This window comes from Octopus bimaculoides, chromosome 7, assembly GCF_046866305.1.
Source record: "Octopus bimaculoides isolate indiv1 chromosome 7, ASM4686630v1, whole genome shotgun sequence".
Lineage (NCBI taxonomy): Eukaryota > Metazoa > Mollusca > Cephalopoda > Octopoda > Octopodidae > Octopus > Octopus bimaculoides.
Window position 1 is genome coordinate 49,861,972 of NC_142934.1, and position 16,356 is coordinate 49,878,327.

Genomic DNA, 16,356 nt, shown 5'->3' on the forward strand with positions numbered 1-16,356 from the left:
TCGTTAGGTACTATGGCCGTTTTGTATTTGTCAGCTTCCTGACAAAAAACAGTTTTTTGTTTTGCTATGTGTTTTCTGGCTATTTGTATTAGTTTTTCTTGCTTCTGAAGTAGTTAGTTCTGTAGTCCTATGGTGGTTATTTTGTAATAGTGTTCTAGCTCTATAAGGCCTTTACCACCTTTCAAACGTTGAATATATAAACTTTCTATGTCAGATTTAGGGTGGTGCATCTCAAGTCCTGTCATTAGTTTTTTTTGTGTCCTGTCTATATTAATTAGTTCATTTAGAGTCAAGAATATTGTAGTTGTAACTTATAACTGGGACAGCTAGAGTCTTGATACCTATTATCTTGTTTTTCGCATTGAGCTTTTTTTCGATATTAATCTAACTCGTTTATAGTATTCTCGTATCTACTTCATTGATTTTGAAGTATGTTTGTATGTCTGGCTTTGGTATAATTCTCTTATTTCATTTGCTTAATCTAGTGTGATGTTGCTAAACGAAACTAAATCTCCTCTTTTCAAGGTTGCTTTAGTAAATTTGTCTCAGTCAGATTTCATGTTTATTTCTTTGGTAAATCCATGTACTGCCTGTAGTAATATTTCCAACTGTTTATCATTTGTAGCGTACAGTTTTAGATCATCCATATATAAGAGGTGGCTGATTGTTTTGCAGTAACATTTAGGTCCACATCCAGTTCTGTTTAGCATGTCAGATAAAGGTGTCAGTACCAGGCAGAAAAGGAGTGGAGAGAGCGTGTCTCTCTGGGATATTCCTCTACTAATGGGGATAGCTTTGGTTTTTATGAGTCCCTCTTTAGTCTGGAGTTGTAGCACTGCCTGCCATTTATTCATGGAGCGTTCATTATTATTATTATTATTATTATTATTATTATTATTATTATTATTATTACTACTACTACTACTACTACTACTACTACTACTACTACTACTACTACTACTACTACTATTATCATCATCATCATTATCATCATCGTTATTATCATTATTATTGTTGTTGCTATCATTGTCATTATCGTTATTATTGTTATTGTTTTTGTTGAGGTTTTTATAAATATTATTACTATTATTATTATCGTCTTTATTGATGTTAGTAATGTTGTGATTGATACTGATAATGAGATTGGCTTTGTTGTTTTGTTGTATTTATAGCCGATGCTGATCTACATCGTTTTTTCTTCGACATTTTCAAGTGCAGTATAAATTTTTCAATCGTTAATTTCTTAAATGAATCAAAGTTGTAGATTGACATGCTTGAACTGTGCTGTCAATCAAATGTGTAAACCTAGTAAAACTAAAGTGTTTCTGTGAAATGGCAGTTGAAATAAATCTGTGTTGTTTTTGTGTTTCCAGTTGTCTGATCAAAGAAATAAAGCTCTGACACCGATCATAGAAAATATGAAAAATGTACATGAGCATAGAGGTAAGTAGATGAAAATGCATATATTCTTTATTGTCTTGTTTAGCTGAATGATGTTACAGTAAGAATATGTATACTACATGTATGTGTGTGTGTATGTGTGTATAGTTTAGAACAAAGCTGTTTATTGTGAAACAATATACTGCACTATAAACACTCACACATAATTCCAAGTGAAGTTTTTGAAAGAGTGTTGTTCTGAAGAAAATGATGTATTGGATTGCAAGATATAGAGGTAAATATTATAAGAACAAATAAACTAATAATCAATAACTTTATACTCGATGCCTTCATTTAGCTTTGGTCAGTGAAGTGTTATTATAAACACTGACCTTAATAGTTCTTCCATTAACATCAAGAATAATACAAATAAGCTGTTGGAAAAATAGTGATTATATTCTTCTATTTATAATATTTACACACAACCAAATTTATACAATATCAAGAATGAAATTGGTGATAACCAATATAAACATTAGTTTGCAAATAAAAAGCACAAGAGACCAAGTGACGTCATCTGGACACTTATGCCGTAGATTGATTATTTAATTAATCTCCGGAGAGTTAATTTATTATAACAAACAACACTTATTTGAAATGACACCTCAAGCAGTACTATGATTAGAAATTATAGTTTTATATACAATTCTGTTAAGAAGAACTGGAAAGTAATTATAATCGTAACATTTTCATAAAAGGATGAAAATTAAGGGTATCCCTCTTATAATAAAGCATATTTATTATATTGGGAAAGAACATATCCGCTCTCCAGCTTAATGGTTATCGCAATATATCAATCATATAGTATCTTTTTATATATGAGATCGGTACCATCATCCACCTTCTTTACTTCTATAGGCCTACAGTTTTATTTAGTATTTATATGTATATGTGTGTTCGTACTCAGACCGAAGAACTGTACCGAAAGAAATGCAGAAGTTGACTTACTGTATTTCATTAATTGTACATGTTGGCTGGGTATCTGTTCCTTTATACAAAGATACTAGCCCCACATTGAACTGAACGCGCGAATTCGCTTTAAATAGTTAACGTCTGCACTTTCACTACTTATGTGTCATCAAATCATTGTATATGAATACTCTCCTTCATTAGACAGAAAAAGGTGGAATACGGAGCGCACAAGATCCAGAGTGCATGGTGGAGCGGGGAGGTAACATGCCCAGTTTACCGGTGTCTCACTCTGATGCCATCGATGTATGTGCTATGGTGAATGTAGATCGTTTTCAGTTTCCTGTTCGGTCTCGTCTTCTGAATAGATTCTCTGACATGTTTGAGCGGCTAATGCACCACTCGTTATTCTCAGCACAGCCAGGTTCCAGGAACCGAAAGAGAATGTGGCATTATCATCTCCCTAAACAAATTACTATGACATGCATTGCTGATTACTAGCTATTCAACTAAATGGGTTACGGAAAAGAGCCTTCGCTTCTGCAGATTGTTTAAAAACGTCTCCATTGGGTTCAAAAATTTATAACAGATTACAATATATTTCTAACACTCTCTTGGCAGAGGTAGCCAATATTAAATAGTTTCTGATGAAAACGTCTTCAGCTATCTTCTGTAATGCATTCTCTCTGTGTAGCACAGTCAACTTCTGTGATTCATCTCTTTACTCTAATCAAATTCTCCACTCACGATTAGTGAGCCTGCTGGTCGAAGCGTGAAACGTCTCTCCATCACCATCCACTTTATGCCCTGGATTTGGCCCTTGTGTATTTGTTATTGCTCCCAAAGCTGAAAGCTATACGTCTGAAATGTACGGAGAATGTTTGTTATAAGAAATTCACACTACATACAAAAACGTGGTCCTAACACGCAACACAACTACGAAAGAACTGGTAGCAGTATGTATGTATATATAATTGTATGCATGTCATTATTCAGTTTTATTTCAAGATTTCTTGCAAATGGAGGAAAAGCCGGTTTCTAACCTAGATCCGAGGTTCCATCACGGGAATTTAAAACATTAAAAAAGCATTTTCGTATGCATGTCGCAGTGATTACCTGAATTGACATACATCATTGTATGTCATCTCTTAACATTTGTTCTTATTGAAAAATACGAAATTTAAAATTAGTCCTCAAATTAATTGTGTCAATAATGTGTAATACCTTATAGAAACAACCTATAAATTATTTGGAGATTATAATAGTTGTTTTATTATTTATATGATGCTAAGTAGAACAGAGTGATGTCTACTGTGCGAAATATGCGTCGTAGTTTTTGTCACTCATTTCAAACCAGTTAGCTTACCTAATACTTTGATTCATTTCTACCTGCCGAAAATATCATTTATATCCAATTTAAAGCTATCATTCGACCCCGTTCTCTCTCTCGCTCTCTCTCTCCCTCTCTCTCTCTCTCTCTCTCTCTCTCTCTCTCTCTCTCTCTCTCTTATTACCAATAGTTCTCGTATTTTTATAAAAATATTTCTCCACGCCATCTCATATTTTTCTTTAAAATCGTTGAAAAATCAACAGTAAAATTGTCTACAGGAATAATTGAAATTAGAACATAGTGGGGTATTACTGAAACACATATTACCTTTCATATTGTCCTCCTCCTTTGCAGTTTCATATATTTATATTCACGTATGCATAATTCGGATTATTAAATTATTAATCACACAAACACGTTGATTTCAATATAATTTTATTGGTACATCTCGTAATAACATTCTGGTAATAAAAATTGTTAATTTCAAAGATTTATAACACGCAATGAGATTACGTATTTAGTGAAAATCATAAGTAGATTTTTATTATGTGGTACATTTAATTAAGTGTATTTGATGCCAGATTGATAATGACTCCTACCAACTTATAATTAATACGATTAATAGTTTTCAAATTTTAATTGTTGGTTGCTTGTATATGTGCTTAGTGAGCTACAGCGGATGGAAATGAGAATAGAAAGCAGTCATATACACCAATGTATCCGAAAAGTGTGTGGATATTCTCTATTTCAATAATATTTCTCGAACAGTTAGCGTGTGCCATAATGTTGCAAGACCGCAAAAATTTTGAAAGTCTCAGAGACTGTAATATACCAAAGATATATAAAACACTTACATATATTCACCGCACAATGTAAATTAGAACTTCAGTATATTTCCATGTTACAGAACCACAACGCGAGTTTGAGTATATTTTTGCTATACTATTTATGTGCGTAAAAACGAGAGGATGATTTTGAAGCCGATGACATTGTTGAGAAGCTGTTTAATGAAATAATATGCTACTCGAAAAACAATTTTCTTTTAATTTACCGATCCTAGGAAAACGAAATTTTAAGTTGTCTACAGCAAAATTTGTAATCAATATGTTGCAGTAAGTTTCTGACAAATGCAATATTTTCAAGTAAGCTATTTATTGTTTCCTCTATGTCTACTACATTATTATATGTGCATTTTAACACATTATAGAAACACGTCTGATAAACATCTAAGTTCTTTCTTATTATTCGCATCAATAAGTTGATTGTATTATAATTTTGTTGCTGTTGCTCATGATTTCATCCTGGAAATAAAAATTCATGAATTCAAAGATTTACAGAAGCTGATCAATAAATATATATAGCATGGAAATTGATTAAAATGATAAGTAAATTATATTTATGTACTTTTAATCAAGCATATTGAGTACTAGATTTGTAATGTTTACGCCATCTAAATTTAATAAGAATTTTGAAACTTCTAAGCATAAATTTGAGTTACATTATGTACGCTATAACACAATATTTAATGAATGCAAATGTCACGTGTGTCTCGTAGTAATCAGGTTTGGAATAATTTAGTTAACACGTTTTTGTCGAGTATCGTTTAAAAATTAAAAACGAAAATACATTATTTATTATTTTGCAATTATTTGACTTTAAAACGTTTCAACAAAAATACACATAATAAAGTATCAAAATTGAGAATCAGTATACAAAGAAACTAAACAAATACATTGTTAGTAAGATATAAATTGAATAAAAGGAATAAAATGAACAAATATGCAACAAAATACAGTTTATTTTTCAAATTAAATGCTAAACCTAAAATATTATGCTTTAATTATATTTGAACAGTTCAATGAGAAACATTAGTCTTTTCTAAATTTCATGACACGTCATATAAAATATTAAATTTCTCTGGTATCGATCAATAAATTTACCTCTAATCAATATTTTACAAGAAATTATTTTTATATATCAATGCCGGTGAAACTAAACAAAAACTGGTATATACGCTTCGGGAAAGATTGTACATTTATTATGATAGTTTTTTTGTAAAATCATCTTACCTGCTTTCTTTGTCTATCTCAAACATATTTTTCTTAATTTTATCATGTTATATTGTTGAGACACACCAATACATTATAAATATTTTGTCATCGCTCTACAGTTGAAGTATAAATATATATATTTTTAATTAACGGAAATGCATTCTGCTGATTGTAATTATATGCAAAAATATATCAAAATTTTCTTCGATGTAGGTAATTCTATACAGTTTTATTTGTTTACCTTTACTTTTCTCTGAATTGATATAGTTCAGCACATGGGAGAATAATTGTAGTCGTTGTAAATTAGTTCAATGCATGTTCTACACAGAGTTTATTAACATGGTTGGGATAAAAATATATAAGCAACCCCTCTGGAGTTTCAAGTTAGTACTTAAAAAACTGGACTAGGACCACTTATGCATTTAGCCCACTTATGAAGTGTACAAAGCAAAGTTTTATCGCATGTGTTATCGTATATTTGATAATTATGAGCATCATTTATGTACTGTGTACATGATGCATCTACTTTACCTAAATTAAATTAGAGGGTTTTGTGTCATCTGAAGAAAGAGAAACATTTCAAGTAGAAAATATAAATAATCGGATAGATATATTAATGTATTCATCATTAGAAAAAGTAGTACATACAATTAATTAAAGTATGCATAAAATATACTTAAGTTCTCATTCATTCAGTTCCTTATAGGTTATAAATACAGAAAACTTGTTAAGCATACTTCATTGAAATGAACAACTTAACAATAAGTAACCGCACTAGAATAATGTATTTTTTAACAGTAGAAAATCATTAGTAAGGTAAATTATTACAATCTCACCAACAGCAATACCTTTGTCCACTGCAGGATTAATATTTCCATTATATATTCTAAAACTAATTTCTATACGAATGACGTTAATTTTATAAGAGTAATTTCTAACCAACTCAAGTTGAGATTCTCTCTACAAAAGTATACTTTTAGATATATTATTAGTGAATAGGGTGTATCAATCCCCCGATATTTCTCAGCTGGATCTAAGAACTTATTTCGTAATATCTCATGATTCGACTTATTTGTTGCATAAAGAATATTCGTTATTTTACATGAATACAACATGCTTGCAAAGAAGTATAAGGAGACGAAGCTAACATTAAACACATAGTATTAATCTCTTCCTGAGTATATGAAATGCCTTTCTTTAAAATATCGTGTTAATTAATCGCCTACATATACTTGAAACCATTAAAAAATGTCAATATGCAATTATTAATCAAACCTATAATGACATCAGAGTAACCGATCCTTATCCACAACCTTTCACCGCATTTTGTTTGTGCTTTACGCACGAATAAAATATACCACGCATTAATACAAACATTATATTAATCTACGTTCCACAGATATTTTTCTAGCAAACCATGGCTACACAGCTACCCGCACTGGTCTCGAGCCTCACACCCCTAGAATTCCTTCCTCTCCACTAATGATAGGAAATGCTTAATATTTTAAGATATAACCATACACACCTCAAAGATAATTATAATTATAGCATGGATGTAAAGTGTCAATCGAATTTATTATGAAATTATGATCTCAGTACGAAGAGAGTGGTAATTATCCACCTTACCGTCAACAGCAGTGCTATCGTATCACACATCCACCTTACCGTCAACAGCAGTGCTATCGTATCACACATCCACCTTACCGTCAACAGCAGTGCTATCGTATCACACATCCAGTATTGTTCCACCCTTGTCACAGCATCTATCAGCACCGTGATATACCAAAGCCAAATACTATGGTTATATAACGATTAGCTTTGAAGTTTCTATTGTCAGAGTTTAACGTGACAAATGAGCTTTGCTTTGGTCTATGATATTTCATTGAACCATCAACAAAACGTCTTTCAATGAATATTTATTCACATGTATGATTTCATGTTTTACTTAGAACAGCAATGTTGCAGTACCTCGTTATCAAACTTTCTAAATAATAGAACAAAAGCTATTTTATTGGATTCCTGATATTAAACTATATGGCCACGTCGTGTCATAGGCATGGTAACTATTTGACACAATTTCGAAACCCGAAAACATATCATGCTTATCCTGTAATAGAATTATTACATCTATGTTTAAAGAAAATTCCTATTACAAAATATCTTCTTGTATTCTGCTGCTTTCCATTGACATATCCAACATCCAAACATTTTCACTAATTGACTTAGCAGAAACGTTTTACAATGTTTTCGTCTCCGACTTGACTTAACGGGTTGAAATTAATTTCATACACCATCGTGCTCTTGCCGATGTTCAGTTAATGTATTTTCACATATACGTAGATCAAATTAAGAAAACACATTTCGAAGTAGAGTTTCCCGATATTTAATCTAAGTTTAAAATAACATAAAAGTTAGAGGTACATCGGATTATGAGCAAGATTGCTATTCCTTGCGATTTTCATTTTTATCAGAAGTAAGCAATGATTCCAAATTTTGGCACAAGGCCAGTAATTTCGTCGGGTGGGATAGTTGATAACATCCACATCAGTGCTTAACCGGTAATTATTTTATCGACCTCAAAAAGATGAAAGGCAAAGTCGACCTCGGCAGAATTTGTATTCAGAACGTGAAGACGGACGAAATAACGCTGTACATCGCCTTATGAAGTAATAAATATTAGTTGAAGTGCTCTTTTCTACAGAGCATATTCTGAGAGTTAATTATAACCGAATGTGTGCCTTTATATATATATATATATATATATATATATATATATATATATATATATATATATATATATATATATATATATATATATATATATATATATATATATATATATATATATATATATATATATATATATATATATATATATATATATATATATATATATATATATATATATATATATATATATATATATATATATATATATATATATATATATATATATATATATATATATATATATATATATATATATATATATATATATATATATATATATATATATATATATATATATATATATATATATATATATATATATATATATATATATATATATATATATATATATATATATATATATATATATATATATATATATATATATATATATATATATATATATATATATATATATATATATATATATATATATATATATATATATATATATATATATATATATATATATATATATATATATATATATATATATATATATATATATATATATATATATATATATATATATATATATATATATATATATATATATATATATATATATATATATATATATATATATATATATATATATATATATATATATATATATATATATATATATATATATATATATATATATATATATATATAATATATATATATATATATATATATATATATATATATATATATATATATATATATATATATATATATATATATATATATATATATATATATATATATATATATATATATATATATATATATATATATATATATATATTATATATATATATATATATATATATATATATATATATATATATATATATATATATATATATATATATATATTATATATATATATATATATATATATATATATATATATATATATATATATATATATATATATATATATATATATATATATATATATATATATATATATATATATATATATATATATATATATATATATATATATATATATATATAGTATATATATATATATATATATATATATATATATATATATATATATATATATATATATATATATATATATATATATATATATATATATATATATATATATATATATATTATATATATATATATATATATATATATATATATATATATATATATTATATATATATATATATATATATATATATATATATATATATATATATATATATATATATATATATATATATATATATATATATATATATATATATATATATATATATATATATATATATATATATATATATATATATATTATATATATATATATATATATATATATATATATATATATATATATATACATACATATATATATATATACATGGGTGTGTATGATTGTGTATAGAAGAATATATTACTCAAAGTAATTCCAACTTTGTCTGATTTACACTATTTACAATAATATAATATATAATAAAATGTAGTGATAGAATATTAAATGTCCATTCTGATTGAACTGGTACTTTCATACATTAAACAATACAATCTTCAGGTTCATGTAGTAGTGGTGACAGTTATGTTTTACAATTAACAACTATGCATAATATAGAGATATATGGATCAATATGTAAACATGGAAATATAAAAAAATCTATCTATTCCTACACAAAGAGAATTCTTTACTGCTTTGTAAATGGTATCCAGTTTAAAGTGTTATATCTTCAAGTGTAGAAAGATCGTGTAGTTCGTACGGAAGAACTGTTCGCTATGATTCTATAACAGTTGTACGGGAGTGAATCAGAAAGGCTAGTGCCGGCGATGTCATAGAGTGAACTAAATTTAAAGGTACCAGTTGAAGAGACTTAGTATGTAAACGGCATGACTAATGGTTTACGCCACGTTTCTCAGTGAGATAAATGGTTTGGTGAGACGATATTTCAGTGATTAGAAGAACAGTCCATCATAGATATAGATATAAGAGATTTAAGACAAAGAAAACTTAATAAAGTGATTGTTAACGGTCTTTTCATCAACTTCCACAGGTTGTAAAAATAGGATGTAGGAGATCAGTTGGCTGGGTCAGTGTTGTTGCTCATCTTGGAATGAGCAGTGTTGTTGCTCATTTTATCACATAAAGATGATAAAATGACACATTTCCTGAGTATAAAAGCTACCTCTGACGTGCACTGTTGTGAATAAAATGGATACTGACATGAATGTTAGCTTTCAAAGAGACATCATACTTTATGAAGATCATTATGCAGTTGTGGTACTGGGGAATTTGCCAAAAATTGTCTTTTTGTATGTAGTGCTATGTCGAAATAAATGCAAAACAATTAAAACAAGAAGCTGAAAGGAAATGGGTTGTCAATATCAACAACAATACAGAGTTGTTGAGGGAAATTAAAAGCAAATGCATTCTGCAAATCTACTATAAATGTTCTTGGTGGGGAGCGGCATACCTGGCTTCAATGAAGAATATCTGGTTGGCAATGAAATGTGTTTGCTTTCCTCATATGCTGGAAATTTTCTTTACTGCTTTTTAAGAAGCAGAGTAGTTGTGAGCGAGATACTTGTGGAATCTACGTGTGCAAGATATTTGGATTAGCTTCTATAATAGAATTGCAGAGGAAGCCGGATAACTATTTCGGATCCGTCAAAGATAAATCTAATTTTTTTTCCGGCGCTGAACGTTTTCTTATCCTAGCAGTCCTTTCCTTGTGTATGTTCGTAGAAGCCGATAGCGTTAACTGCATCTTACTAATCACAATATAGTGAGAAGTCGTTTATTGCGTTCCACTTCATTACATGAATTTGATAGTTTCAGGTGGGAGGATTTGGTCATGCGCTATAATAAAAAGATATGTATCCTTCAGTCACAGTTGTCATTTTCTATAATTTGCCGCTAGTTCCGTGATTTGCCAATATCTATTCCCCTTCTGCTCTATTGTTTGCCAGGTGTTAGCTATGTAGAACTTTTCATGTCATCATTTTTAAAAGACATTCCGTGACCTGATGTCTTAAAGCTAGTTTTTAAACTTTTCATAGTTTACTGTTGATTTTGCCCTTGTCTCATCACAAGTACTTTTTTGTATGGAATTCGATGATTTTCTTGTTCTCTTTCGTGTTTTGGAGCTATTTGTTTAACATTTCCAGATTTCTTCACAAGGTAGTTTTTGAAGGAATGCTGTGGTTATTTTATAACAATTTACTACTATCAGCATACTTCCTTCTCGTATTTGAAACTAATACTCTGAGATGTAATCGAAATGCCATTATAAGTTTTCCTATTCTGCTCTTTCTTGTACGTTTAACAAGGAATTTATTATGAAGTAGCTACATTATACGAGCATGCTACTGTATTTTTGTCTGCTCCATTTAGTTTTTGATAAAAGCATTAATATCTAATACGCAAATAATAGTATTTCCTATGTTTTCTTTCATTCCTGTATGCTGTATTTTGTGAAGTTCCTATAGTATAATGCACTTTGTGCTTGGTCTGATGCTCTGGTTTTGGTTTTATTATCTAACATAATATCAATATTCTTCATTAATTTTAATCTCTGCAAGGTTTTCCTTGGTACATTTGCTTAGTCTAACTCTCTAATGAAATCCCCGAATTCGTTTAATATCCGTAGCAGTGTCTCTAACTGTCTAATATCTACAACCGTCAACATGATGTACAAAGGTTAGATGATTATGTTCAAATATCATTAGTACCAGTGTTCAGTCTTGTTTAACATGTTGGTTAAAGTTGCTAAACCCATGTATAAAAAGATTGGAGAAAGTGAATCTCTTGTATAATACTTTTTTCTTAATCAACATGGAGTTTAGTTCAAGCATCCTATCTTTTGTAACGCTAAAACTGATTACTTACTCGTGATGTATTTAAATTACCTGCAGTGTATTGTTATTATCACAGTCATTACCAATGTTCCCAAAATATGCGAATGGAGATCAGTAGTCTTCTGGTCATGAATCATTGTTTCGATCAAATATTACCGCATTGCTTTGTTGATCAGTAATTTATGTTTTCACCCATAGGAGTTTTATTAGAGAACTTTAGAGAATAAATTTCTTAATAATGTGTAAGCTAATCAATTGTGACACCACATCTAAGGTTTTCAGATATATGGAAAAGATTTGCTTTACTTTAAACATATATGAATAAAAGTCTTCCTCTCAGTGAGTCATTCATTTAGTATGTAAATATATACATTTGTAAGGACAAACGTGTATTTGTTGTCTATTGTAACCGCACGTTTTACATCATATCATTTTATCCTGATTTCGAACTGTTCATTTATTTTTACTATCTGGAGTACTGCTTGAGTTAATATATCCTCACTGACTATTCAACTGATATTTATGAACAATCTCGTCTGTGATGATCTCTTCTCTACATAAACTCAACTGATAAATCCAATTACATCTCTTATGCTTTGTGTTGCACTCATTTCTCTTCTGTTTTACTTAGTTTTTGATAAAACTGTTTGTGACTAAATTCGAACTATTCGAGCTCAAAGAATTATTGTTGCTTATCATGCTGAGTGATTATTTGGAATTTAGCGTGTAGCACTTAGATGTTCTTTGATTTTAAGTACACATTTCCTTATCTTTCTATGCTATTTGTCTATCATGACGTTATTGTTTATTGTGACTTATTGATTATTGATTTCTTTTTTAAATTGAGGTTTCTTTTATCGTGTTTCATGCTTTTTCTGGATGCTTGTTTTGGTTCTGCTATTTCTTTAATAGATGTGAAGGGTATCCACATTCCTTCGTAAATCGTGAGGCTACTACGAATATCTTATCGCTTAACCCAGCCTTTTTATTCTCTGTGCTGTTTCATCGTTGATTTCTCTCTTTGAAACGTACTTTTCTAAATTCAGATGATGAACTTGTATCGATTTTAATGTATCATATCTGCTTTTACATCATTCTTTTCTACAATAGGCACAAGGTCAGAAATTTTAGGGGAGGGGGCCAGTCGATAACATCGACCCCACTACGCAACTGGTACTTAATTTATCCATCCCGAAAGGATGAAAGGCAAAGTCGACCACAGCGGAATTTGAAGTCAGAACGTAAAGACAGACGAAATACCTCTAAGCGTTTCGCCCGGTGTGCTAACGTTTCTGCCAGCTCACCGCCTTTTGGTTTTACATTATTGTCATATTTATATTTCCGTCTATACCATATTCTATTCTTAGATCGTTCTAATATTTTCTTTTATTCACTTTTTTGTTTTTGTTATTGTTGATCACTACTCAGTTAGCGTTCTAGGGTTCAGTTTTGTTATCTACTTCATTTTATAAGTAATAGTTCTGTTTCGCTTGTGCGTGTCTCCAATATTGCTACTAACAGTGTGTTGTTGTTTTCGTTCTTCTTTTCCTTTTCCATTCTAAATTTTAGTTGATTTCTATCTCTGTTTGACAAAATTTGTACTTGCTTTCTTTTGAAATTTAGCCACCTTAAAGTTGTTGTTAGATGTAAAATCAAGTTTGGATCAAGGTTATTTCATCTCCAAATTTTATACTAAAATGCTTTGAAGCTAGCTTTTTCCTGATCATTATGATAACGATGTACACTGTGTAGGTGCTCATATGTGTATCTGTGTCTATGCGTGTGTATCATATGTATATATGTGTATATATATGCATATATAAATGTGTATATATATATATGTACACCTAACGATACGAACTGGAACTGATATATTTCTAAAATAATGGGTTCGTGTGCAAACCAGCTCCCGAAGTCATACTGTTTGTGATTAACGATAAACGCTATCAGTTGAGATTCAAACAAGCCAACATAATATAGAGCGAACAGAGTCGAAAGGCCAGAGACTTGTGGGTGAAATATTTTTCTTTTGATCGAATTTTGTAAACATATCCAGACTTAACCCTAGGGGTACATTGTCTGCCGCTCATATAAAAATGCGCCCATATATATATATTCGTATATGTGTCTGTGTGCGTGTATATAATAGTGGAGAATAGTTGAATGAGTAATCACCATCGCATTTTGTGTGTAAAGAATCCATATTGGGATTAACAATCTTACCATTAGTTTCGTGTGTAGAATTCAAGCTTTTCATTTAAGTGTTTTGACAATGTGCTTGATGTGCGATGGCATAAACGTTAGCACGCCACCTGAAATGCTTAGCTGTATTTCGTCTGTTTTTACATTCTAAGTTCAAATTCCGCTGAGGTCGACTTTACCTTACATCCTTTCGGAGTCGATCAATTACGTACCATTTGCGTACTGGAGTTGATCCAATCGATTGGCCTCTCCCCCCAAAATCTTGGGCCTTGTACCTAGAGTAATAACAAAAATGTGTTTGATGTTGGCTTAAACTACATCAGATCGTACAATATTTTATGGAACTTCAAACGTTGTTTCATGGCATGGCGTGGAGGGACAAGCTATACAAGTAAAGCGTGGTAACTCATATAGAGATTTAATGTTTTTTCCCCCTTTAGATTAACCATGACATTTCGTAAGTATTTGTTAGAATTTTTAAATGCCCTTAGTTTGTGCATTCAGTATGGCTTAAATGCACACTATAAAGTCACGATCACAAGTACCGTTATATAAATGTAAACAAGGTAGATCACAGGCCGGTACTTCTTGTTTGTATCCGCATGTGTACACTAATAATTTGACGAGTTTTACATGATCCATTTATACCTATCCACAGTGACTTTTTGCCCTGTCACTTTTCTTCAACAGAACAGAGAAAGTAGTCTTTAACTGTTTGGTAGCTATACATAGTGGCTGAGGCAGCAATGTATGAGTACAAAGACGACTCATTGGAAGAGCCATTATAATATCTTACAGTTTGACTTGAAAAGGAAGATTAGATCGAGAAGTAATTGCTCCCCTCCAGTGAATTTCTTGAAAAGTGCGAGAAAATATCGGAAAGGGCAAGACTGAAAGGTCGCATTCTAAGTATATATTTGTAAGTCAGAGAGCACTATTGGAGAATACTTTCCTTTCCTTTTCAGGTAGATATTGGATGTTGGTACAATTTCAATGGCTCTAGCTACCTTCCTTTTTGCAATGATTTCATCATGTACTTTTTTACATGTCTGATTTCATTTCATTTCATTTCAATTCATCTTTTTAAAATCATTATATATTTTCGTAAAACCCTGCACTTTGTCTTTGTATCGCTTCCATCATGCAGTGGCAAATTGAGCAATATCATTATTATTATTGGGTGAAAGAGCATCGCATGCCACTAAAGTGACACTGCAGTACAAATATACGAAGCTCAATATACCCATCATGGCTACATTCCTGATAAGTGTACACTATGCATATACATCACAGCCGTATGTCCATGACTTGGTGATCTCATACCATGATAAACAGCGCATGAACTTGCAGGTTGAACACTGATAGATTTTTCTTCTGGTCGAGTGGTCCATCCTGCTCAAAATGTCCCTGAATAAGGGTTATTTAAAGATGTTGAACGAAACACCCAAAATTCCTCTCAACGTTCCACCATTATTATTATTATTATTATTATTATTATTATTATTATTATTATTATTATTATTATTATTATTATTATCTGTTAATCAGTGTTCTACAAGAAACATTTTGTAGCCGAAATTTTGCTTTTCAAAATTACTTCAAATTCTTAAAATGTTGACTTCGAATCCCGCCGAGTTCTACTTCACCTTCCATTCTTGCGGAGTCGATAAAATGTGTACCAGTTAAATACTGGTGTTAATGTCAAGGAGCTGCTTCTTCTTAAAAATTACTGGCCTATTACCAAAATTAGAAAGAATTATAATCTTATTTATATATATAGAAACACACACACGCACGTCACACACATTCACATTTAAATAAGCACGCACACACACACACACACACACACACATACAGAGA

The 16,356-nt window shown here is 30.0% G+C and overlaps 1 protein-coding gene across 1 annotated transcript in view; it reads left to right on the forward strand.

The window, feature by feature from the left end:
* Positions 1-16,356, forward strand: part of LOC106870179 (carbonic anhydrase-related protein 10) — a 1,185,504-nt gene that overhangs the window by 848,935 nt on the left and 320,213 nt on the right. The window contains exon 7 of the mRNA XM_089355291.1: positions 1,374-1,443. Coding sequence (XP_089211417.1) covers positions 1,374-1,443 — 70 coding nt within the window. The remainder of the gene's footprint in view (positions 1-1,373; positions 1,444-16,356) is intronic.